The sequence below is a fragment of the Eubalaena glacialis genome, chromosome 8 (assembly GCF_028564815.1).
Source record: "Eubalaena glacialis isolate mEubGla1 chromosome 8, mEubGla1.1.hap2.+ XY, whole genome shotgun sequence".
Lineage (NCBI taxonomy): Eukaryota > Metazoa > Chordata > Mammalia > Artiodactyla > Balaenidae > Eubalaena > Eubalaena glacialis.
The window spans coordinates 114,478,598-114,505,410 of NC_083723.1; the positions used below are offsets into that span (position 1 = coordinate 114,478,598).

Sequence of the window (26,813 nt, forward strand, 5' to 3'; positions counted from 1 at the left end):
AAAAGTCTTCCTTATTCATTAACAATATCAGGCACCAAGCAAGATTGACACAGACAGCAAAACAGAATGGTTGGAAATAACCAGAGAGGGTTTTGAGAAGCATTGAAGTTTTGTATTTTGAACAGTTTAAAGAGCCCAAGCCAGTGGTTTATCCTTAGGGAAACATTTAAAGGGGTTCAGGTGATACAAGCTGATTGGCTAGAAGAATGCACAAAACTTCTTCATGGCAGGGCAGAGTCTACAAGGATCTGGCAAACAGAAATCTCCATATCCTGGGGGCTCTGAAGGGTCAAAGGGGGTTTGGGATCCTGCCATTTGAAAAGTGAGATAAATTCAATACTGTATCAATCAAGAACTGTACTTCCCATCTCTCTACCTTTACTTACTCATTCACAGTTTCTGATGGTGGTCAAGATGCCAGCTCTGGGCTGGGGCTTGGAAGGACAGAGGTGACAGCTTCTTTTAGGCGGTACCAAAAAAACGTTACTGGTAAGGCAATCCATATCACCCTCGTGTCACTGAAATGAGAGGGTGTGATTACACCCTCTTCTTCTACGAACACATCTTTGGGGTGCCCCAGAGAGAGTGTTTCCCTTTGAGGGACATGTGATGCTGCTGGGAGGTGGGGCAGAAAAGGGCAGAGCAAACAAAGCTAACATGAGGGATGGATTTAAAAGACTCTTTAAACTTTCACAGATAAACTCCTTGAAAAGGTATAACTATTTAGATAAAAGGAAATACATAGAATTTTGGGATATGTTTAAAGTAATAATCTTTGGAGTGCCTCTGCCTGATACCTAGAAATTTATCCCAAGAAGAATGAAGGCGTCAGCTTCCATGTTTAATTATTGCTTTTTTTTTTCTTTATAGCTGCCCTACTAGTTTCAGAAGTTAGCTTATTTTCGTCCTTTGGAGGGACCATTAAAAAATGCCTAGGAGAGGACTTCCCTGGTGGCGCAGTGGTTAAGAATCGCCTGCCAAGGCAGGGGACACGGGTTCGATCCCCGGTCCGGGAAGATCCCACATGCCGCGGAGCAACTAAGCCCGTGCGCCACAACTACTGAGCCTGCACTCTAGAGCCCGCGAGCTACAGCGATTGAGCCCGCACGCCTAGAGCCCGTGCTCTGCAACAAGAGAAACCACCGCAATGAGAAGCACACGCGCTGCAATGAAGAGTAGCCCCCGCTGACTGCAACTAGAGAAAGCCTGTGCGCAGCAACGAAGATCCAACGTAGCCAAAAACAAAAAACCACCCAAAAACCTAGGAAAGCTCGACCTTAATAGGCTAACATACTGGCATGAATTGAGTGACAGAAAAATCAAAAGCAACCAATAAAAAGTCACACAGTGATGCTGGATAGGTCAGGACTTTTTTTTTTTTTTTTTAAACTTAATCTCTCTTAGGCGTCTCTGCATGTCAAGACACTGGTCTACCATGTCCTTTTTAATGGCTACATGGTGTTCCGTTTTATGCATGTATCAATTTATTTAACAAATCTCCTACTGATGAACATTCAAATTGCTCCCAGCAGTTCCCTGTTATAAACACTGTAGCAATTAAAATCCTTGTACATGTATTTTTGTTGTTGTTCACTTTCTCACTTAGTGCTTTAGGTTAAATTCACTTGGAGATTTACAGCATGTTCGGGACTCCTTTTCAAGTACGCAATAGGTAGAGCCCTTCCCTGCTATGATTAAAGGACTGAAACAAATTCAGAAGTGCTGAGCCTGTTGGTTTCCACCAAACTGAACAATGAAGAATGTCTATTTTAGCTAGTAAGAGATGCCAAGTATTCTTTCTTTCAGAGATGGTTCCTGGCTTACTAGAGTTAAGTGTGCAAACACAAAGAAGGATCTATAAGTACCCTTTAAAGTACATGTGAATTCTGCAGGCTTTGGCTCACAGATGAGCAGCACTGGGAAAATGGCCTGGATTTCTGCCAGTCGGATAAAGTATGAGCAAGCTGCTTTGCCCCTGGAGGGACCTGTGGTTCTCTTGATCTACCAGGGCCTTTTCTGAACTCCCTACTACCAAGCTGTGCAAACAAAAGGGAGCTATGAGGACCAGAGACAAAGGAAGGAGTAGAAGGTGTGCTTTATACACTGAAGGTTCTCTGTTTACAAACTTTCAGCAAGACACAGCTTTCTGTGCCATCAGAAGCTGTTGTTAGTGGTCATTTGCAGTCTCAATTTGGACATAAGAACAAAGAGATGAAGAATGGCTAATATCAATCTCAAACAAGCTGTTCCAGAAAACAGAAGAAGAGGTAATAATATCCAGCATATCTTATGAGATTGGTGTAATCTCGATGCCCAAAGCAGATAAAGATTCGACAAGAAAGAGAAATTCATGCCACTTCTCACTTATGAACATAGATGCAAAAATACTAGCTATAGTGTTCGCAAACTATCCAGAATTGAAAAGCATACAAACACATCAAGCACAACATGATTAAATAAAGTTCACCTTGGACATACAGGGATAGTTTAACATTACAAAATCTATTAAGTACCTTGGTACATTAACAGATTAAGGAACAAAAACACAGGAGTATTTCAATAGATGAAGAAAGAACATTTGATGCAATTTAATATTAATTCATTAAAAAAATTAGCAAACTTGATGAAGTGTCCCTCTCAACTCTTCAGAGTAAACAAAATCCCTAATGGCAAGCAGCTAGAAGAATTTCCTTTAAAGTTAGGTTCAAGTTAAGGATGCTCAATATTAACATTGTTATTAAACGTTGTTTTGGAGGGGCTGTCAGCACAGTGATATAAGAACAATAAATAAAAGTTATAAAGATTGTAAAGGAAGAAACAAAACTGTATCATTTGTAAATGAAAAGATAGTCTACATAGAAAATCCAAGGGAATTCACAGAAACAATCAGAACTAATCAGAGATTGGAAGGATTGCTAGATAACAAACTCAATAAAGAAAAATCAGTTACATTCCTATGAACCAAAGACAAATAATTAGAACATACAGTTAATAAAGTTATTAATAACAAAACTGTAAAATATTTAGGAATTATTCTAACAAAAGAAAACTTTAGTGAAAGGAATAAAAGGTAATTTATATACAGTTATACCATGTTCAGGGATGACTTAATATTATAAGGATGTCAATTTTCCTAAAAGTAAATATAAATCCAATGGAAGTCCAATAAATACAAACCAGGGTTTTGGGTTTTGTTTTGGCTTGTTTTGGAACCAAAATTCTTATGTAAAGGTGATGATAAAATTCACATGGAAAAGCGAAGGGATAAGAATAGACAGCAAAATTTTGAAGAACAATATAGGAGCAGGGCTTTTCTGACCAGATACAAGACATATATTAAAGTCATAATAGTTAAGACAATAGGATATTGGAGAGGACAATGGAATAGAATAAAGTGAGTCCAAAATAGACCTATGCAATTTGACTATATTAAAATTAAACCCCCAAACTTCTATTCAACAAAAGACACCATAAGTAAGTGTCTTTGGGAACCAACTTTATTTAAAAACAAAAGTGCTTCTAAACTAACAACATTTTGGTCAAGCTGTCCTTGACGCCCAACAACAGACACAGTACAGCATGGTGGTTAAAATACAGATGCTGGTGTCTTGGGTTTCTGTTCTGGTTCTGCCACCTAATTGCCGTGTGACTTTGAGCCAGTGCTTGTGCTTCATTTCCCCTATTTGTCAAAAGGAGACAAATACCTTACTATGTTGTGGGGATTAAATCAATAACAACTGTAAAGTGCCTGGCATAATGAGGATGTATTTGTTATTAAGGTTCAAGTGACATTAAGGATTGATTACTATTATCATTACACCACTATGGTTACCTAAAATTTCCACAACACTTTACAAATTTTCAACCAGTTTCACCTCTGTGATTTCATTCTAAGAATCTATCAGAGTACCTGTGTGAACAGATAAGGAAGGCTCCATCCCAAAGCTTCTGTGATCCTGGTTTTCAACTATAAAACAAAGAGATAATCTCCAAGGCTCTTTTTGGCTTAAAAAAAATAATTTCAATTTTACAAGGAAGAAATGCTAACTGACTTGCCTTGGGTCACAGAGAGTTAGGATTAAAGCTTAGGTCTCCCATATTAATTTGCATTACAAAGATACAATGATAATAATTTCCCCAGACTCTCCCTGTGTCTAAATTTCTTCTTGTAATTGTAAGCTAGATACTTAGGAAGGTAATTCACCTGGGGATCATTCAGAATATTACTGATATATTCTAATGACTTGAAGCATCTAACTCATTGCCAGGGAGGGAATTAGCGAAGATATAGCTCTTTTGTGAACAACATTAGCAACATGGATCATGGTAATACCAGTAATAATAAAGAAAGAATTACCTGGGCAAGCAGACCTGGTTGGATCTGAAGAGGCTGAGCTCCTGGGGCTTGAGTGACGATGGGAACTGCGTTTTCCATTCTCACAGAGTAGCCAGCATGCTTAGAGGGAGAGGCCTGCAATCCTAGTCCAGACAACGGGCAAGGGGGAAACGGGCTAAGTGGCTGGAAACAGCTGGATGAGGAGAACCTTCCTAGCCCGCTGTGTCAGCTCTCAGCTTCCCTTTGCACTAGATACCGCCTGGTCCTTTGGAAGTCTCCCCTTTAGTTTCTAACTTAAAAAAAAAATTTTTTTTTTCTTTTGGCCTTGCCGCATGGCTTGCGGGATATCTTACTTCCCCGACCAGGGATTGAACCCGGGCCCTTGGCAGTGAAAGCGTGGAGTCCTAACCACTGGACCGCCAGGGAATTCCCTCTAACTTAAAATTTAAAAAAACCACGAAAACAGCCTTGAATGTTTTCAAAGACTAGGTCAAATTAAGGAATCTTTAAAGCCAAAAGTGGAACAGTTATGCTGGCAAATTACAACAGGAAAACAACTGCTTTTGACATGAAGATATATCTGCGTATGTCAAAGCCAGGCCTTGGGGGAGGAGCGAGGCGGCTGGAATTGCACTGATTCAGACTGAACCATGTAGACTTACAGCAGGAGGGTTTCAGAAACAAATTCTTGAGCTTTCTGTGTAAATTGTAACCAAGCAGTCAACTCCAGCTTAGAATTTTCAGGAGAAGAGTGCCGGGGTGCATGGCCAAAGGATCACCTGGTGGGGACGTGGTCGGGGGGTGGTGTCCAGGAAATGCTTTTCAGACAGATTTATATTCTTCACAAGATCTGGGACTAGTTGGCTGTCGGAGATCGGCAATTTTTTATAGATAAGCCACACAGAGGATATTCCATGTGAGGAAATGCAAGAGCTGACATCAGCATAACAATGGGAACACACACAATGGGCTGATTTACAGACAGCAGCTGGGCCTGGGACGAAACCACTGGCAGGTGATGAGAATAACAAGGCGCTGACTTGGTGCCGAAACGTAAAGTCCCACTGTTTCTAGGCTGGCCGCCGCAGTACGGGGGCCCTCAAGTTCAGTGATGCCAGGGCTCTCACCAAAAGAAATGAAGAGGGCTTTAGCAGGACAGAAGAGTCTGGGGGCCAGTGCCCCAGAGGTGGTCCTCTTGGAAGCAAGTGAGAGGCTGTGTCCGCTCAGCCTTACCTTGGAAGCCGGGTGGACACACGATGAGCGCTTGCTGGAAGGGGTCGGGCCGGGCGCAGATCTGGGCCGCTCCCGTCTGGAGGGGCATGCTCCGCTGGGCCACCGCAGCCATGGATGCCGCTGAGGGCTGGTAGAGTGCAGATTGGTAGTTTAGTATGGAGACTTCAGGATTGGCTAAGGAAATAGTGGCACTGGTGGAGGTGGGAGCCTAAAGGAATGGTGGGGATTAAACAAAAATAAACACAAATAAAAAATGAGGGAGGTGGCATGTTGGGAGACACGAATCTAAATCAAATAAATGAACTCAAAGAAGAGCAAACAAACAAAGGAAAACCAAGAGCGAAAAAGCAAAAACAGAGGGGAGTGGAAATACAGTTGGAAAGTCTCAGGGAAAAGCAGGCATCCGCAGCCCCATGAGACACAGAACCACCTTCGGTGCTTACATTCAGGCCTGTTCCTAACATTTATGGGGCCTGCAAATGCAAATGGACGCCTGCATATCATGTCTGAATACTGCAAAGTTAAAAATCGGCTAAACGACTTATGTTCTGCCCTTCCACTTGGACACATACACTTTCATAACCACCTGGAAGACTGGGTTTGTGTTTGAATCCCTCTTGGATTCCTTGGCTTGGCCGCTGGAATATGGAGCTGAATGCCTGCCTTCCTTCTCTCCCTGTCCCAGCTCTGTCCCACAACTTGAGGGCCTTTGGGCCCACGTATTTGGACTTGGTGGTACAGTCCATACTGGGGAGGATGAAACCAAGCCTGGGGTGCCAGGTACCCAGAGCTTGGCATGGAAGCACACATACCTGGGGAGGGCCCAGGCAGGGGGCCCTTTTTCTCAGGTCTAAGGGCAGCACTGTTTACAGATGCCCTGAGATGTTTGCAGAGCACCGTTACTGTAAAGAAATACGCTGCAGAAATAGAGACAGAGAGGGACATGCTGAGACTGGGGTTACTTGTTGGAATTCGGTGCATTCTCGTGCTGGCGTTCAGCTACTAAAGCTGGAAGGCAGGGAGAAAAGATGCCAATGGGTCAAGAGAACTTAAAGGGAGATGGGTTAGACAGATACTGAAGTTACGTCCTCTTTCCTTTCTCTTCCAGAAAGAGACAGCATTTGAGATCGAAATTCCATGTGAAGCAAAGCCACGCACGCAAGGAAAAGAAATTCTAAATTGGGAATTCTCCAGTTTCACCCCATCTTAGTCTTCTTCATGCTGATCCTTTAGCAAGATAGGTGGAGTTACCTATGGCTTCAAATTCAACCTTGTTTATAAGAGGTTTTGCCACTAGAGGTTACAAGGACTAAAAAAGTAAGGAGGGAAAGAGCCACAAGGATATCGTGGACACATACAAAATTAGGATTTCAAGAAGGGTATGCATGTGTGTCAAATTTGATAAAAAGGATAAAGTCTCATTTCACATGATTTTTATACTTATATTTGATGCTGAATTTCAGCGCAAAGCAAAAGAATTTGAAAGTAATCACTAAATTATTTGGCGCCCATGTTTAGATTTTAAGATATTATTGTAACAATAAGTGTCTGTTTTTGCAGCACCACACAATCGGCCTCCAGGTAGTGTGACTGGGAATGCACGGGTGACACGTGTGGGCCAGCAACTTTTATTGGGTTGGCCAAAAAGTTCGTTCGGGTTTTCCATACGCTCTTATGAACTTTTTCCATAAGATCTTACGAACCTGAACGAACTTTTTGGCCAATCTAATTTTTTTTTTTTTAATTGAAGTATAGTTCATTTACAATGCTGTGTTAGTTTCTGGTGCACAGCAAAGTGATTCAGTTATATATATGTGTGTGTGTGTGTGTATATTCTTTTCCATTATAGGTTACTAAAAGGTATTGAATATAGTGCTATACAGTAGGTCCTTGTTGTTTATCTGTTTTATATACAGTCGTCTGTATTGGGCCAGCATCTGTGTTGCTACTGATGGCACGACTTGTGTTTCCTCTTTGTTCTCTCCATGGCCTCACCTCTCCGGGAGGCTTCCCCACATACACACTTCCCACCACCTGCTTGCACTCTACACACCAGAGACCAGACCCTCCTCACATCTTCCTGCCTCTGGGCTTCCCTCTTCAGGGCGCTAGCACCAATCTCCTCCAGGTTCCCACGCTGGTGCTCAACTACTCCCCCTTCTGGCCAGTCGCTGGTCCTGCTGCTCCTTCCTTCAAAATGTCCCCAGAACCCTCTTTTTAATCACTACTTCCTTATCTGAGGCCTGTCCTGGTGCCTGGGACCTGTAACGCCCTGACTAGTGATGTTCTGGCCTCTACTTCTTCTCTTCCAATTCTTCTTGGACACAGAGGCTAGAACATTCTTTCCAAAAGACTACTTTGTGCATGTCACCACCCTGCTCAAAAATCTCCAATTGCTGCCTAATGAATACGGTATATGCATCTTAGTCTGGCCCTCCTTCCTCACAGTTAGGCCAAACTTCCCATTTCAACGTTATCTTCTACTCTCCCTGCTTACGGCACCAGCCAGATGGTCCACTCACTGCAATGGGGCTATGGTGATGAAGAACAAAACCATGGTGATATTTTGCCAAGGAGTTCACCTGACTGGCTGTGGCTGCCTTAGCCTGAGGACTGAGCTAGGCACTGGGTGGGAGTGTTTATTATTTTGGACTCCAGGCTGTAGAGAACATTAGCTCTTCCCACTACGGAGAATTGTAAGAACACCAAGGGCCCCCAGGGGGCAGCAGATTCCAGGCAGCCTCTCCTAGAGTTTAGGCAGAAGGAGAGGACAGGCTGGGAAGTAAAGCTGGGCCTTAGCAACACACTCTGCCAGGAATGGCCTGGAAAACAGGGTCAATGACGCTTCCGTGGGAGTAGGGGACCTGTCGGAAAGGAGTAGATGGCCAGGCAGAGTATTCACACTTCAGGATTAGAACATATACACTCCTTTCCTATGGGGTGGGGGGTGTGTGTGTGTGTACACACACACACACACACACACACACACAGAGGTGTGCTGTTGTCATTAAAGATTGATATTAAGACTGAAAAAAATCTAGGGACATTTATTTGGTGGAACTGGTAAGGCTGGTTGGTGGGAATAAAAGTAAAAGTGTCTTAGATACCAGAGGCAGCCTGAGTGAGGACTTGGGGATTATTCATTCAGTAAATATTTCCTGGGTGTCATCCACATTTCGAGCAGTGTATTAGGTGCTGGATTCTGCTAATTTTCTGCAAAAGGTTGGAAAGCTGTGGGAAGAAAACCTCAGTTTCCCGGTCCCTTTTTAGTTCTAACTGCTGGAATTCTGGTGACAAGACTGATGAATTGATTTTCCCCAAGAACTGGAAAAGGATAGGTTTTATCTGTCTTGAAAGGAGATCATGTGGACCCAGCAGTGTGGACACCAGGAGCAGGGGCCTGAGCTGGATGACCGCCAGCATCCCTTCCAGTTCTAGAATTCTTTATCAGGCAGATGTCAGTCATAAAAGGATCACAGCATCTCCTTTACCTTATTCCCATGTCAAGACAGGAGAGCAGTAAGAGGTACCATCTCAGAAGTAACTCCCTTAGTGAGTCATTTCTGGGACCTTTCGATGAGCCAGTAGTCAATACAAAGAGTGCCTGGGATTCTCAAAGGAAATAACCTTGGGAACAAACACTTTCTTACAGAGTTGAATGTGACAGTGGAGGGATTTTGTCTGTTGTACGTGGTATTGGAGTTTTGTCTCCTGACGCGGTTTGGTGGGAAAGTATAATTCCTGACGCCCACACTATCAGCCCCGCCTGCCTTCTCCTCCGCTCCCCACTCACCTGGTTGTGGACGGTGTTCAGCTGGTTGTTGAAGGTCATGGTCAGGTTGGTGGATGTGCTGGGGGCCACGTGTGTGATGAAAGGCGTTTTGCTCTGGTTCACCGTGTCATACATGTTCACCCGACGCTTGCAAATCTCCATGTTCTGGAAACATGATTTGACGCTGTTCAGGCAAAAGGCAGAGACAGAGGCATTAGGGAAAGACAAGAGGGTAAGGTGGAATACAGGGGAGAAAATGGAGAGAGAAAAAGAGAGAACAGTTAATCTAATAAACAAAACAACCGGGACACTTCACGTTAGGTCTCAATTTCCTGGATTTCTCATGCAGCGTCTGCATTTGCAAGAGTTGGCGGTATTTAGATGAATCCCCCCATTGTCTCACTACCTCTTCTCCCCATCCTGGTGGGTAAAGTTTCTCCATCAGCACAACAGACCTCTTGGCTCTCACTGCATTTCCTCATGCTGCTGATCTGCCTCCACCTTCACTGCTCATTCTCAGCTTTCAGGGTGGTTTCTGGCCCATGAACAAACGTATAAGTTCTCTGATTGGGAGCGTTGAATAGCAGTTGATGACCTGCCTCCACCTTCCTTGCGCTCACCCTTTCCAGCTAGTCTAGGGCACCAGCGCCCTCTAGGGGTCAGCCAAGGAACTAGCCAACCCAGTATCAGGACCTCTTGCCACTCTCGTTCCTCCCTGGATTGTGTATGGAATGAGAACAATGATTTTAATGATTACTGCTAGTGGCTAACTTTACTGACAGTGTGGTAGTTGTCTGCAAGCACTGTCTCATTCAGTCCTACAGCAACCACGAGGGGAAGAGATACGACTGTTGGCCCTATTTTATGAGTAACGCTGAAGCAGACAGAGGATGGGTAATTTGCCAAGATCAAGAGCTAATTATTGGCAGTCTTCACATACGCAGGTACATTCTCTTTACCTTCCTTCATTCTGCCTTTCGGTTTTCTAATTCTTGCCCAGTTACATGAAGTAAAATTTCTCTTCCTCTTTTTCTTCCTCCATTGCATTTGTGAATCAAAACAAAACTCTAATTATGAAAGTCAAGTATAAAAGTATTGCTGACACCAGCATCAAAGACAAGGAAAGCCACGAGTGGCCTTGACCAAGTTTTTGAAAATCCACCATATAGTGTCCTTTAGAATTTATACATTGTTTTTCATTCACTTGTGTCTTCTTCTAATTCAACTTAATTTTCCTCAAATGGTAGTATTCAAGATAATAAGACCCCAATTAAATTTCAATTTAAAATACTTATTTTAGTTATAGACAGTTTAATAACAATATAAAATTCTACTATTTTAAGATTACAAATGCATACTGTTTCCACATACCATAGGTAAGTTATATTCTGGGCCAAGCAGGTGCTTGTGGGCTGTCCCAAAACATCTTCTCCATGAAAGATGCTCTGAACTGACTTACACATTCTTTCTGAGTTAATGACTACTTACACTGGCTACACAATGCACACTGAATAAACATTTACTGACTGACAACCCTGGAGAGGAAGGAAAACGTACTCTCCGGTAACCAAGAGCTAAAAACACTATTACTAATGCTGGTAATGCCAACATGTTTTGAGCATCTACTAAGTACCAAGCCCACTGCTAAGTGCTTTCACATGGAGGCTGAAGGAATAAAACAATAGATTTTGTGTTCTTTTTGGACTGTATTTAATGCATCAACGGTTTTCTGACAATTCAACACAAAGCTTTTAGAATTTTCTAACTGAAATGGTCTGAGTTTTTAGTTTCAGTTAGAGGAAAGCACTTTCACGTTGGGTTAATTCTGAGAATGGTTTTTAAGGAATTTGTGCACTAGAATCCTGGCATGGAGAAATGAGTGGAGTCTCTTTCATCTGTTAATCTGGATGTTGGGGTAACCCTGGTCGAGCCCCAGAGGTGGGGTCTCTAGCAGGGGGGTGGGGTGGCCTGGAGGTTTCTTCTAGCCCCAGAGTTCTCCATGGTCTGCCCAACAAGTTCTAGGGTTACCTGGGGATCAGGCCTACCCTCGGGTAAGCCTGGGTATGCGCAAAGACCCTTCTTTCCTTCTGAGGCTTATTTTCTGAAATCTAAGCTGTCGGTGCTTCTCTTGGTCTCACACCAAGTTCTGAATTGGAAGCTGATGCCCATGGATTCCACGCTTGGTCTTCATCCCACACAGTGAAGCACCCTATATCCGTTTCCTTACAGAACCCAGAGACAGACAGCACCCTGAGGTCATTCAACCAAGCCCCCAACTTTATGCAGGGGACTGTCTCACTGACTTGGTGCAGATGGTAACGGGAGCCCTCTAGCCAGCACCCCTCCATCTCCTATCTACAGCTGTTTCTCAGTCATCCCGCTTCACCCCGAATATGCAAAGACTGATCTTACGGGGCCCTATCCAGTAAATCACCAAGTTTGCCTTTCTTCTGTGGTATAGACTGACACCCCTTGACTCAGCCCTACCACACCCAGAAAAAGGACAAATCCCGTAATGAGAGTTTGCAAGGGATGGGTCCAAGTTCCTTCTTTATACAGGAGTTTGGTTGTTTCAAACGTGCTTCTAAATTAGAGGCAATGTCTGGTCGTTGCAATACAATTTGACTTGCTCAACAACAGCTAATAAGGAACAGACCTAATATTGAGGAAGCACCGTCCACGGTGGGTGCCACACATCCTTTCTCATATGCTGGTTAAGGTCAAATCCAGCCTTAATCAGCCCAATCTGATTGTGGCCATGGCAGGGCCCATGATGACCTGCAGGTGTCTCTGATCCGCGGCCTCTTCCCGGGTATTCCCTCTCCCTCCTGACCCCATCTAAAATCTGCTGCTCTCTCAAGCACCCTGCTTCTCCCAGCAGACACCCAGGGAGGTGACTGTTTATTCTTTCACATCCCAAGCGCCTCGGGGTCGAGAGGCTGAAGTGCCATCTCTCATTACTCTCTGTTATAGGCTGAACTGTGCTCCCCAAATTCACATTAAGTTAAAGTTCTAATCCCCCCGGAACTTAAGAATGTGACTGAATTTGGAGATGGGATCTTTAGAGAGGTAAAACGAGGTCATTAGGGTGGGCCCTAATCCAATTCCTTAGAAGGAGGAGGAAATTAGGACACAGACGTGCATAAAAGGAAGGCCATGTGAAGACACAGGCAGAAGACAGCCATGTGTAAGCCAAGGAGAGAGGCCACAGAAAAAGCCAACTCTGCCAAACACCGAGACCTTGGGCTTCTAGAATGATGAGAAAATAAATGTCTGCTGTTTAAGACACTCAGCCACTCGGTGGTACTTTGTTATGGTGCCTCCTACTACTCCCTCCCATTCTCAGGCCGCACAGCCTCACGTCTTTTCTTTCCTCCTCATTTCACCGAGGCCTGGGCCACTAGCTCAGTCCTGCCCACCTGGGAGACTTCAGAGGTCACCCTGACTCCTCGTCAGACATCCTGGCTTCTTAGTTCCTTCTCACCTCCAGTGACCTGTTGTCAATTCCAGCCACCCATTCCTTAGACTGTCCAACCGGAAACTGCTACGCTTCCCCCAACTAGAAATTCAAGCCTCCCATCTGGTCACATTTTCTACCCATCTGGCTTATTCAACTATTCCTATACTAACCGATCTTTGAGCTGATCAGACCACTCAGTCTCTTTGGACCCCTCCCATCTTCACTTCCTTTCTTTTCTGGCTAAGCCTCCCATAGCCATCACGTTGGATTTCAGTTGCTCCATTGCCAACACCTAACTCCGTGTCAACCTTTTTCTCTTAGCAGCCCGGCAACACTCCACCTGACGGACCCAGCTACCTCCATCCCTCCATGTCTCTCCATGCCTTCACCTGGGGAGCTCAGTTACAGCCGCATTATTCATGTCCAACCTCCACGCTCAACGGTTCTGCTCTATTTCTCTGTTCCATTTACTCTGCCACCTCCCACTACCTAAACTTTTCTACCCTCCTTAAACCACCACCGCCTTGCTCTCAACAGGAGGAGACAGAAGCCGGCTGAAGAAGCCCCTCACCTCTCCTCCCCTGCACCAGCCACACGCCCCTCCTCCACCTGCGCTCTGAATCCTGGTCATCCCACCACCTCGGGAAACATCTTCTGAGCATCCTTTATCTCTAAGCTCTTACTACCAGACACTTCCCATCAGCATCTTAAATTGCTCAAGTCTCTTCCATATGAAAAGAAACACCCCCCCACCCCCGCCTTGGGCCTTCCTTAGTCACCCCTCTATTTTTTCCCTCCCCTTTCCCAGCCTTCCTTCTTGAAAGGGTACTATCTATTTCTTCACCTCTCAATCTTTCAACCTGCTAAACTGGTTTCTGCTTCTACCATCCACTGAAACAGCTCTCACTAAGTTACCAACAACTTCCAAGTTGCCAAATCTGATGGGCATTTTTCTCCAAGCTTATTTGACTTGATCAAGCGACAGCAGACAGATCTCTGTTAAACACAACTCTCACCAGCCATTCCCCTGCCATCAATCCTTTAATGACTTCCCGTTGCTCTTAGAAGAAAGGCTGAAATCCATAACATGGAAGGCCCGCCCCTGGCTTATCCTGGGGCCTCATCTCTCCCCCTGTCCTCCAGCTCCTGTGCTGGTCCTGCCCGTGTCAGAGTCTCCATACGGCAACGTCCCTTCCGCTCTCGCTGGCCCTTCCACCAGGCACCTCCCTCTCCTTTGGCGGTCCTGTCCTTGGGTCTTCCCCGCCATGCCCCAAGCAAGGCCCCCTTGTTACATGCTCTCCCCATCCTATGTGTCCCCTGATAGCATCCTGGATATGTGGGGACCGCTGGTTTAGTACCTTCCTCTCTCCTATAGATTGTAAGCTCCAGTGGGCAGGGGTCCCATCTGCTTTACTCCTCACATACTCCAGCCCCTGGCACAGCACACCGCACGGCGAATGAATGAATGAATGAACGAAAGAACACACCCAGATCCACACTGGACCGAGTCCACTCGTGACCTCTGCCCCCGCACGTGGCTTTGCGTCACAGACGCTGCCATTCTGAGCACCTCGCTTCGTGCACAGACCCCCAGGGTCCGGCCCACCCGGCCTCGTGCCCTCTCACGCTCCACCGTTCCCTCTCTTTGGTGTCAAGAAAACTTCGGCCCAGGGTCCCAACATGGCCGCCACCTGTTTTGATACATAGTTTTACTGGAACACAGCCTCCCTCATCGGTTTATGTATCGTCTACAGCTGCTTTCAGCTCTAATGGCAGCGCTGAGCCGCTGTGACAGAGACCGTATGGATGCAAAGCCTCGAATATTCACTATCTGGGGCTTTCAGGAAAAAGTCTGCCCAGCCCTGGAATAAAGCATCGCGTGGGACACCTACTGTGTGCTGTGGGGAAAATCGAGTAAGTGTGTCATGGTGACAAAGGGGTGGTTCAGGGTCTCGATCGGAGTGATTCTCTTATCAGCATCTATGGTCAGCATCTTCTTCAACAGGTCGATGAACTCCCGCCGGTCCGCCTTTTCCACCAACATGTCACTCCCTTCCAAATCCGTCGTCATGTTCACCTGAAAGCAAGCGGGGACAGGTTACCAAGACCGCACGCGGCCTCCCTCCCCCTGACCCCTCTTATTTTGCGCCCTGCAGCTCCATCCTAATCTCTCGGTCACCCCTTCCCAACCCCCGGAAGGCTGTGTCTGCCCCGTGGGAGGCGCTGCCTCGGGTCATCACTGCCCACTGGACGCAGCTGTTCTCTCTGCAGGAGAGACAGAGGGAGGGCACGCGGGGAAGGGAGAGGCCACTGCCGGCACCTGCAAATGTATAAACGTGCCGGGGGTACCAAGCTCCTGCTCATCACTTAGGCGGAAATGCACCTCACATCACACCTCACCGAAAAGAACCGCAGGATGAAGAGAGTTCTGGAGACCGAGTGCGTGACAATGTGAATGCACAGAATACTACTGAATGGTACACTTACAAAGGGTTTAAATGATAAAATTTATGCTACATGTATTTCCCCACAGTTAAAAAAACAATAACTACAACCAAGCAGTAAAAAATAAGATGCAAAAAGGTTTATTTATTTAACCTTCCGAGGGAGATGTTGGGGCCTCAGCACCCTCTTCCCACACCTACGGTGTGTCAGTCCTCTTGCAGGTCCTGAACTAGGGCCCGAATTATTCAAGTCCCTGGGTTCGCTGGGATCACCTCTGGCCAAGGCAGGCAGGACACCTGAACACAGGATTTTTCTTCCAAGAGCAAGTCTATACTAGGATGGCCTTTAAAAGCCTTGTTTTGTGGTGCTTTCTATATTTTCCAAGACATGCGCTGGAAAGCAATTTCGGTTTTCTCAGACAATCTAAGCTTCTAATCAACTGACAAGTATACTTTACTCAGAATCGATGATTTTTGGTTACACTTACCTTCCATAAGAGGTGTGCTAAGTGTTTATTGGTCTGTAGCTTTATTTTTCATTGCTTTGAAGAAAAACTCACTTTGGGTTGCCCTGATTTCAGACTAGTTTTTACCCTAAAAATAGCTGACGTTCTAGAATTTTCTCTGGGCACAAAGATGAGAGCCTGTGGTCCCTCCAGTGAGCTGAGAGAGACTGAGTGCACTGGGCTGAATTGTGTTCTCGCAGAAGATGTAATTCCTAATCCCTGGTACCTGTGAATGTGACCTTATTTGGAAATAGGGTCTCTGCAGATGTAACCAGGTTAAAGCCATACTGGAGTAGAGTGGGCCATAAATCCAATGATTGCCGTCTTTATAAGAGAAAGAGGGGAGATTTGGACACAGAGACAAGAGGGAACATAGGGATGAAGACCACATGAAGAAGGAGGCAGAGACTGGGGGGATGCAGATACAAGTCAAGGGAAACCGAGGATTGCCAGGGGCCACCAGAAGCTAGGAGAAAGGCATGGACAGTTTTTTCCTAGAGCCTGCAGAGGGAACATGGGCTGTTGGTACTGTGATTTCAAACTTCCAGCCTCCAGAACTGCGAGAGAATAAATGTTGTTGTCTTAAGTCACCCAGTTTATGGCCCCTTGTTAAGGTAGCCCTAGGGAACTAATCATGGGCATTAAACTCAAATGTACTAATGGGCTTGAATTCTTCTCATGAAGACATCAGTAAGATCGGCCAGTACTATTTTACAATTGGGAACCAATAAACTGAAGCCGTTTTTAAAGAGCTGGTGTAAGGTTTTTGAAATTTTTTTATCTTTGGCTGCGTTGGGTCTTCATTGCTGCACACGGGCTTTCTCTAGTTGCGGTGAGTGGGGGCTACTCTTCATTGCGGTGCGCGGGTTTCTCATGCTTCTCATTGTGGTGGCTTCTCTTGTTGCGGAGCACGGGCTCTAGGCACACGGGCTCTAGGCACACGGGCTCTAGGCACGCGGGCTTCAGTTGTTGTGGCACACGGGCTCAGTAGTTGTGGCTCGCGAGCTCTAGAGCGCAGGCTCAGTAGTTGTGGCGCACGGGCTTAGCTGCTCTGCGGCATGTGGGATCTTCCCGGACCAGGGCTTGAACCCATGTCCCCTGCATTGGCAGGCAGATTCTCAACCACTGCGCCACCAGGGAAGTCCTGGTGTAAGGTTTTAAAAATGTTCCACAAACCCAATGGTATTCTTCCTACGGCTGGCATATCATTGTTTAAGGTCAAGGTCAACCACCACAGTTGAGTAATGTGGATTTCTACCCGCCATCTTATATTAATTGCTCTCGCAGAAGTCTTGCTGTGCTTGGTTTTTAAAGGGCTAACACTGCATACTCACCCACGGAGCTTACCTGGGCCATATCATCTAAACAGTTGAAAATGTACTTCCTTGCTTCTTTTGACTTAATCCCCGTCTCTGCTTCATGGTCATCTGGTGTCTGGTCAAGAGAGGCAAAAGCCCATTGGTCATGTGAATTACTTCCTAGTCACTGTGACTCAAAACTGCTAGCTTCTGCTTCTCCCAGAGGGTCTTTTCTCACCTTTCAGAGAAGGGAGACTAGGATTCTTCTTAAAGTGACCTGCGTACGAATTCCTTCCTCTCTTCATCCTCCTCACTAACTCATCCCTCCTCCTTCCTTCCTTCCCATGAACACCTGTTGGGGGCCTGCTCTGAGTCAGGTCTGGAGGATCCCCAGATGAGCAAGAAATGCCACAACCCTGATAGCCCTACATTCTCCCCTAAGTTTAAGGAATAAGGTCAGGTTCCATATGTGGAAAAGCAGAAGCCCTTTTTCCACTTGTTTTAAAATGTTAATTTAATTTAATTTAATTTATCAAACTCATATACATAGAGCTCTCCCTATGTGCCAGGCACTATTCTAAAGCACGTGAACTCATGTAATGCCCTTCACAACCATCTTAGGGAGGGCAGTTGCCAGCCCATTTTCCAGAGGGAGAAACAGGAACAGAAGGCTTGAGGAGCCTGCCAAGGTCCCAGGGCCGCTGCTGGCTCCCGAGTCTGTTGTGTGTGTCGCCTCCGCCTGGGCCCGGGGCACACACACCCAGCTCCCGAACTGGCCTCAGCCCAGGAAGCTGCTGTTTCCAATTACTATGGATTTTTGGACTCATTCATGGATCACAGGTAATTAATCCTTCAAATCTCACTCAAGGACAGCACACCTGGAGCTGCTAAGATCCAGGCTTCGATCTGGGAACAGCTGGCCAAGTGGGCCTGAGGCTCTTAACTGAGACGTAGAAGTGAACCCTGCCCCTGCCCGGCCTCCTGCCCGCCCCCGGGACTTTTTTTCACCGGACCTGACCTTGAGTTGCTCACCCTCACAGCTGCCAAACGCCAGCCTCCCGTCAATAGCCTAAGACGCTTGTTCAGCTTCCAGATCTCTTTTCAAAGTCTTTTGCCACCATTGGCCACACATTATCTTTAAATGTATTAGAATATGGCGTGGTTTCTGTCAAATAAAACACCCACCCACACTCTTGCAAAAAAAGAAACACCTAAAATGAACACAAAACACACTTAAGACCTGTATTATTTTCTCCTTCCCAGGAAAAAACATTAATTTTAATTACTAGGCACAGATCAAAGTGAAAGCAGAATATGTTTCTGTTAAAGTCAAACCACCAGAGTTTACGGTGTGCAATGGTGCGCTCCACCACCTGCCGGCCGGGACCGGCAGACCCCTCCCTGGAGCCTTCGGATGCTGTGCTGCTTAGGCTGCTTCCTCTGCCTGGAAGGCCCTCTTCATCCTTTAGGGCCCGGATCGAATGCTCCTCCCCGACCCTCTGCCACAGCGGGATTAAAGGCTCCCTCCTCCGGCCTCCCACGCCCTGTCCCTGCCGGGAACAGAGCGCTGGTCACGGGGAGGAGGCAGGGCTTGCCACACAGGTTCAGGCTCCCTCTGGACTGGGAGCTCCTTGAGGGCAGGCGGTGGTTCATTTCTCTGTCTAGTAACCAACCAGACGGGTCATTAAGATTCACTGGATTAAATCTCAGGAGTTTAGCGATCAGAGTTTGAGCTGCAAAAGGCAGCAGGTCAAGCAAAGTGGTGCTTTTTGAACATTCAGATTTATCCACACCATGTATCAACCACAGTCGCGCCTCCCCCGTGGCCGAATCACAATCAGGTCCAGGACCAACGCGCCGCTGTCAAAGGCTCCCCACCGATGGGACCTTCTTCCCTGCGTGCTGGGTGTTGGAGGGGACGCTCTTCCTACCTTCAGCCTCCACAGAGGATACGGCGAGTCTGTGTCACGGTTGAAAAACCTAGTTGTCTTTGTCCCTGCGCTTAATAAATATTCTGCTGGCAAACCCTGTGTTTGTGAAATATACCGAATCTGCAAGAAAAGATGAGAATGAGGTCAGGGCTTTTCCTGTCATCATACATGTGGTACACTAATGGCTCTAGTGTCTCGGAGAAAAACAACAATTTTATAGGGAGAGAAAGAAGTAATCAAAGGAAAAGGGGAAAGAAAGAGGAATAAAGAAAGAAAAGCGAGGCGAAAGGAAGCAAGGTTCGGGAGACAATATAACACCGCGTAGCCCCATCCATACGTCAGGTTATAAATGAGGTGCCAATCCAGATGAAGAATGAGGGCTTGCTGTGAACACCTGTGCTATCCGGACCCACCTGATCGTACTCTGAAGCTCCTGGATACAGCGGCCAGCCCAGGAACAGCTCTGCAATGACGCAGCCCAGGGACCACATATCAATTGCCTCACAAAATGGTAAACCAAGGATGATCTCAGGGGCCCTGAAAAGGAAGAATGGAAAAAAATCATTAGCAATTTGGAAATGCAGGCAGCTATTTCTACGTGAATTCTACATAAAATCCAGTCTTTCCAACCCGAGGTACCATTATTGACCCCCTCAAGGGCCTGTCATTCTCGAGCTGGACTGAAATGATCCCTCCATCCTTTGACTTGATCCTCCCCATCAGCAGGGAGCCTGGCTGAATGACTGGCTGAGATGAAGGGTAGGTCTGTGGCTCTAGAACAGACCCACAGGGAACCACAGCTATTGACTTCATTACCATTACACTCCAGCCAGATGAGCTAAGTATCATTTCAGAGACACTTGGGGAATTATGTTTTGTAGCTGAAAACTCGGGAAACCAACCTTTAGAGTGCCCAGTTTTTACAAAGGAATTCTTAAGTACAGGTATTCTATTTTCAGTAATATATATAAAACAAGTTGCCTCCACCCAGAATGGGATTAAATCCAATATCTGTTTATGCCAACAATCCTTAGGAGTTTGTATCACTTTCCCAAAGAAACACTACTTTATTTCATTAGCTTCTAAAAAGTTCTCTACTATGACAATTATAGAACGCCTGTTCGCAGTACCTAGTTTGGGTATCAATCAGAATTCCATTATAAACCCTTTCCTAACTGTAGAAATTATGTTACTTCACATGATAAACCAGGTTACATGCTGGAACTTCTAAAGGAAATCACCTAAACTCAAAGAGAAAATTTCACATGTAGTTGGTAATCAAAACCAAAGACCACAGAGTACCTCTTCTTTTCTAGGAATTGGTCATGATTGCTAGGGGTACATTTTGGAGAAAACCACATTCAGAGTATGAGATACGAACCCAGTTTATGTTTTTTTAAAAAACGTGGCTCGAGGCACTCTGCTGATACATTAGCCCAACTTCTGTTTTCTCTCTCAACTGTCCCCTTGATTAAGCGATACAGGAACATGCTACTCTCCACCCTTTCAGCAGCCTGGAGTGGAGTGCAGGGAAGCGGGGAGACCTTTCTCTGCCTACGTTATCTTCGCCCAGCTAGCACGAGAGGCGGGGCGTGGCAAGGGAGGGGGCATCAGAGACACCTCCACTTGGAGCTTCAAGCTGAATTTTCCCTGCTTAAAAAGCATCTCCCCACCTGCCCCTTTAAATTTGCTCTCATTGCGAATCTTCTTTTTCTCTACATCATGGTACTGAAAAAAAACCAAACAAGAACCAAAGTGTCTTGCTACCAAGTCTTTTGACTTTTCAGGTGTAAAAAGGAGTTTCTTCACTTCCTTGGAGCTGGAGAGTCAGCACTGCCGCCGGTGCTTCCAGAGCTCCACAGTCACGGTCTGGGAGGCAAGAGTGCCTGTCCTGAAGCCCAAGGCTGGGTCTCCCCAGGCTTGGGAGGAGGGAGTGGCTGCGGAGGGCGGGGGAGCGAGCTGCTGCTTAATGGGTCTGCCCTGTCCCCATCCCCTCACTGCTGGCCATCTTCAGCTGCCAGTGTTTGCCTGGCACTTCGCCCTGTCTTTGGTCTTTTTCTCCTCCAAGCCTAGTAGCTGACGGTCCGTGTGAATACGGGAGGCTGCTCTTGCCCTCTGGCACTGATGCCCTGGGGACGCTGGGGGTGGTTTTATGACACATCACTGCTGGACTGTCCTGTGTCATGGGGCCTCCGATCCCACAACTGGCCTAGGTCACTGTGTCCAGCGCTGCCGCCCCACGCCAGGGCTTCCGGAGCCACCCGATCATTGTGTGTAACCGACCAAATTATTGCAGGTTGCCTCTGGTAATGCAATCTCTTCAGAGGTGGTTTTGGTTTATTTAAAAAAACACATCTTTTAGAAAAGAAAGGAATATTTGAATATAGAGAGAACAACATGCTTTTCCTACATATGTGTCAGAACCTGCTTTGCTTTCTGCCCTCTCTGTTCTAGAGTCAGATGTGTCCCCCTGCCTCCTCTCCCCGGGAGCGGTATTCTGGTCTGGTCCTGAGAAGCCCCTCCTGTGGCAGCCGCTGCTGCCTCAGGATCAAGCATCTCGGCACCTCTGTCCCCTCTTCCTGTGACCTGTCCCTTTGCCCTTTGCAGCCTGGACACTGCAGTCTCCAGGCAGGGTCTTAGGGACAGGCTGCTCCTGCTCCACGGGGACATCTCCGGATGTGACCATGGGGCTGCCCTTCCGATCAGGTTAATCAACTGGTCCTCATGCCCCTCAACAGGCCACTGGGAACCTCTGGAAACCCATTTCCCAGATTCTGTTCCCTGATGTTCTGCCTAGCAGAATCCAACAAGTAAGACTGTCACGCAAAGGGCGCTCCAGCAATGTTCTTTGGCGAAAAACACTAGACGTGGATTCCGTCGGCTGACGTTACACGGACAGGGCCTATGAAAATCGTTCAGTCCATTCTCCATCAGAAAAGGAAACGGCAGCAATTCGTGGTGCCGTGACATATACAGCAGAGGATTTCTCTTGCCGTTACCATAGTGAACAAATGCTTGAGCGTCAGGCAGCGTGGCTGGGAGACAAAAGAAACAGAGGGCGCAGCCCTGTCCGTGGGGGCCCCAATGCTGGGAAGGCAGCACTAAAGCACACATGACAAGTGAGGTCGAGCACAAAACGTACACAACACACACACACAGATATGAAAACAGAGCTAATCCAAACACACAAACTCGCTCCAGCATCTCCCGTTTAAAAAAATCAAGCAGAACGCAAGGACAAAACACGCCAAACCCAAAACCAAACCTCTCCTAATCCCTTCAGCTCCCTGCAGCTGTTGCCCTAGTTCTCTGTTCTCCTTCCAAAGCCGAATCTCTAAGAGTCATCTCCGGCAGCTTCCACTGCTTTGCCTCACGCATCTTCCCTCCCTCCTCTAACTGAACTTTCCCCTCTGCTCTACTCAAGTGCAGAGCTCGCCAAGACCAGCAGGGACCACGTCATGTCCCCTGGTCAGCTTGTAAGCTCTGGAACCCGAGAGCCGCATTTCTTCCATGCAGTTGACCGTTCTGTCTTGTTTTGAAACACGCAGTCTTGGTTTTCACGACACCATGCACGGCCGCATTTGTCCTGCCCCTCTGCTCATGGCTTGTCTTCCTTTATCCAACTGCTACCTGATGGCAAAGCCCTAGGACCCCTTCTCTTCTCTCTTTTCATTGTTTTTCTAGGTAATTCTTATGGGTTGAATTGTGTCCCCAAAAGATATGTTGAAGTCCTAATCCTTGTTACCTCAAAATGTGCCCTTCTTTAGGAATGCGGTCATTACAGATTAGTTAAGATGATGTCATCCTGGGGTAGGGTGGACCCTTAATCCAATGTGACTGGTGTCCTTAGAAGAAGAGGGAAATTTGGACACAGACGCAGAGGGAAGATGGCCATGTGAAGATGCAGGCAGAGATTGGAGTGATGCTGCCACAAGCCAAGGAATGCCAGGAGCCAGCAGAAGCTAGAAAAGGCAAGAAGGATCCTCCCCTAGAGGCTTCAGAGGGAGCACAGCCCTGCTGACACCTTGATTTTGGACTCCTAGCTTCCAGAACTGTGAGAGAATAAATATGTTATTCTGAGTCATGCATTTTGTGGTACTTGTTTCTGCAGTGCTAGGAAACTGAGACAGTCATTGTATCCATTCTTACAGGTTTAAATCCCATTTTGTGTATTTCCAAATGTCTATCTCCATCTTGGACTTTTCTCAGCTCCAGCTTTATGTTTCTGATGGCCTGGCATCTCCACTGGAATATCTCACAATCATCTGAAACTTACTACGTTTGAAAGGGAACTCTTCTCTTCTGCACTTCCCCCCCCAAATAATTCCTCCCTCTGTCCTCCTTGTTTCACTAAATGGAATTACCACCCCACCCCGCTGTTACTCATGTTGGAAACCTGGAATTGACCTTTGATTCCTCTCTCTCCCCCTCCATCCTCACCACCCAATCCATCAATATGGCAGCTCCGAAGTACATCTCAAATTGGCCCCTGATTCTCCACTTCCACTGCCACCGCTCTGGCCCTGGCCACCCATCTCACCTGGAGCTTCCTATCTGGCCTTTCCACTTCGTCACCCCTTCCTCCAATCCACTCTCTACTGGCTGAACAGGTCACACGTCCCTCGGCCTGAAGCCCTTCAGAGGCTCCCTGCCACACTTAGAATGAGGTCTCAGTGCCCCCCAGGCCCACAGAGACCTCCTCGGCCGGGCCCTGCCCAGCTTGGCACTGTCCAAGTTCAATAAGCTCCAGGCTAACCAGCTTCCTCTCAGTTTCTGGACCCAGAGCCTTCATGCAGTGGGGTTGCTTCTGCCTCAAATGCTCTCTCTGCTGGCTCTCAGGTGGTGGCCTCCTTCTCATCCGTCAAACCTCAGCCTAATCGTCACCGCCACAGACGGGCGTCCCTCGGCACCAGTTAGTCTCTGTCTACAGTGCCATAAATGTCACTTTCCAGCACTTTCCCAATAACCTGCGTACTGTCTGTCTCCCCTGCTCAGCCCACGAGGGCAGCACAGTGCCTGGCATTTAGTAGCCACTCAATCAGTAAGGATTTGTTGACTGAATAAACCTTTATTAAATATAAGGAAGTGCTAAAATACGTGATTCAGATGGAAAGTTCTAAGGCAGCACAAAACAAAGGAGGATGGAAGGGGCAAATCTTCATGAAGGATGGAAGCCTGGGCACGAGGCTTTCGCCCGGGGAAGAGCGGGCCTCTGTGCGGGCGGGACCCACAGGAGTGGAGGCCCAGAGACAGGCGTGGGCATGCGGCCCCACTCGGCCGAGCATGGCGCCCACAGCGGGGCTGGCACCGAGGGATGGAGGACACCTACCTGTAGGGGGCTCACGAACGAATTACAGCAAAAAAGCCAGCGAAGGTAGCAGGGGGGCTGGAGGCGGCACCAGGAGAATATAGGGTCAGGACCACAGGGCTGCAAAGGCCCATCCCTTCTCACCTCCCTCTTGAAGCCATCACCCACTCAGCTCCACGGCTGCGGGCTTACTGGTACCCTCTGCAATCCAGGCCTCTCTTGTAACTCCCTACTGGTCTCCTGCCTTGGATTTCAACCTTTTCCAATTTACCCCGAAACTCCCCCTCATTCAAAGGCTGTGTCCTTTTCTCTGCATGCATGACACATTGGTCATATTTCTGATATAGCCTGTCCCCTCCCTCCTCCTTCCTCACTCAAACACACCCTGTTCTCTGTGCTGGTGGACCACGTGATGAACATATCGACACGAACCACCAGATCGGTCCAATAAATATTAACTGACCACCTACTGCTGTAGATATATGTCCGTGTTTCTGCCTTCTACTAAACCTTCCCAAGGGCAGGGTCTGTGTCTCGTGTGTTTTGATCCTTAGTCTGGCACACAGCAGATGCTCCATAAAAATCTGCTCAAAACCCAGGCCACGAGCCCTCGGGTAAGGAAGGCACTTCTCTGGCCCCTCAGTAATCCTTGGGGGAATGAAGACCCTTCTGCTGTGGCCTGGCAGAGGCCTGGCCCCTGTTCTGTTGGTCCATAAGGCTCTGAGCTCCTGGATGCTCAAAGTCAAGTCTAAAATCTGTTTCTTTTTGTTTAGCACACCTGAAGCACGTTCGATGGTTGCTAAGGTGCGTTTATTCTTCAGTGAAGAAGAAAGCATTCTTACCAAGGCTTATTCCATGCCAGAATTTAGCATCACTCATTCACTCACTTAGCGGAACAATTCAACTGCCATTTTCCTAAGCGCCTACTATGTGCCAGGCACCGTGTTGGGTGCTGAAGATCAGAAGCCAGACCCTGTGGCTCCTCTAGGAGTTCACCATCTAGTCAGAGGCAACAGCGGGCCTACAGCTAACACAAAACGCGCGCCCGGCACACGAAAGAGGGGGTACTGCGGGGAGGAGAGGCAGAGCCCAGGGCGCTTCTCAGGAGAAGTGGACAGGTGGGGTGGCCTCCAGGCACAGGGCAGGGTGAGTGCACGTCCCTCCCTGGCTTCTCGCCCATGTCACTGCTGTACCTCCGGCGCCTAGCACAGCGCCTGGGGCATGTAGGTGCTCACTATACATCTGTAGAAGGAATGCATCTTTCTGTTTCAACCCCACACCCTCAGCAGGTGCCAATTTTCCCTGAAGCTGGCACCTTCTCCTTGGCAACACCTCCTATGACAAAAGACAGACTACTTGGCCTTTCTGCTTCAAAGTGTACATGCTTAAAAAAAAAATCACATTCCGGTTTCTTGCATGGGGGCCGTTTCTGTTCTCCGTTTGGCTCTGCAGCAGGTAGATGGCTGGCTTGGGAAATGGCCTTTCCCTCTGGGCTCAGAATCGCCCAGGTCCTGTCAGTGACTCATCCTTCACTCACCAGCCCATGGAATCATCTTACAGAGGCTCTTCGGTGCTATTTTGGAACATCAAAAATACTTTAAACATACATGAAGTGTCAGACAAAATTTGCACCTAAGAAAGAGAGAGATTGTTCCTTTCCAACATTCCCATAGCAAGACATGGAAAATTCTATTTTTCTATAGAAAGAGAATGGACAACTGTCATTTTCGACACACCAATGATTAAGCTTCGATATTTCACTCCACTGGCTCTACTGACAGTGTACATGGCTGATAAGGCATTTCCAGATGTCCAGATCCTGTGACCCTATAGGGGAATGACCCCCAACAGAGGTGTGGACACCAGCCGAGTTGAGTGGAAACACTCAAGATCCCCAGGTAGAATAATCCAGTGCCATTAGGTTGTGGCTGTACACTGATTTCCTGATGTTGGTAGGAGGATGAAACGAAACAGCATAACAGGAAGCACCTAGCACAGGGCCTGGCATGGAGTAGGCAATCAACAGATAGTACATCACTTGTCTATAACGTGTTTAAGTCCACGTGACAGCAGTTAAATAAAGAGCATCTCTTTTCCTCATTTTTAAGGTCCATTTCCTCCTTATAAGTTGAGACATTAGGAAAACTGTTTAAGTATATTGAAGCATACACATTAAACATTTTTGCTTCATTTATTTATATGAAAAAGGTACAAAGATTAATATGACCAACAACTAAGTCGCTACCATTTAGCTTTAGAAAGAAAATTGCCCATCCGCAGCCCGCCCCCTTCCTCCTACCGGGAAGCACAGCTCTAAGTCTGCATTGCCTTTCACGGTACAATCTCTTCCTCACCCAACCTCCCCGGCCAAGTCCATGTCTCCATCAACCACACAGCACACTAATAAAACAAGTGCAAGGTTCACGGCCACTCCCAACTTGGGCAATAAATCTGCAACACTAATCAGAGAGCACAGGAAGAACTGTGCATTTCTGGAAAAATGTTACTCAATTTCTCCGAGTTTT

General features: G+C 47.0%; 1 protein-coding gene across 5 annotated transcripts in view; it reads right to left on the bottom strand.

Moving 5' to 3' along the window:
- HIPK2 (homeodomain interacting protein kinase 2) overlaps positions 1–26,813 on the bottom strand; it is a 188,209-nt gene that overhangs the window by 30,778 nt on the left and 130,618 nt on the right. For 3 of the 5 annotated variants that reach the window (XM_061198803.1, XM_061198802.1, XM_061198801.1), the window contains exons 3-9: positions 19,394–19,517; positions 18,981–19,100; positions 17,099–17,185; positions 14,694–14,878; positions 9,363–9,525; positions 5,570–5,777; positions 4,358–4,479 (exon numbers count right to left, since the gene is read on the bottom strand). In XM_061198803.1, the coding sequence (XP_061054786.1) occupies positions 4,358–4,479; positions 5,570–5,777; positions 9,363–9,525; positions 14,694–14,878; positions 17,099–17,185; positions 18,981–19,100; positions 19,394–19,517 (1,009 nt within the window). The remainder of the gene's footprint in view (positions 1–4,357; positions 4,480–5,569; positions 5,778–9,362; positions 9,526–14,693; positions 14,879–17,098; positions 17,186–18,980; positions 19,101–19,393; positions 19,518–26,813) is intronic. The other 2 variants (XM_061198806.1, XM_061198805.1) reach the window with 1 other exon arrangement.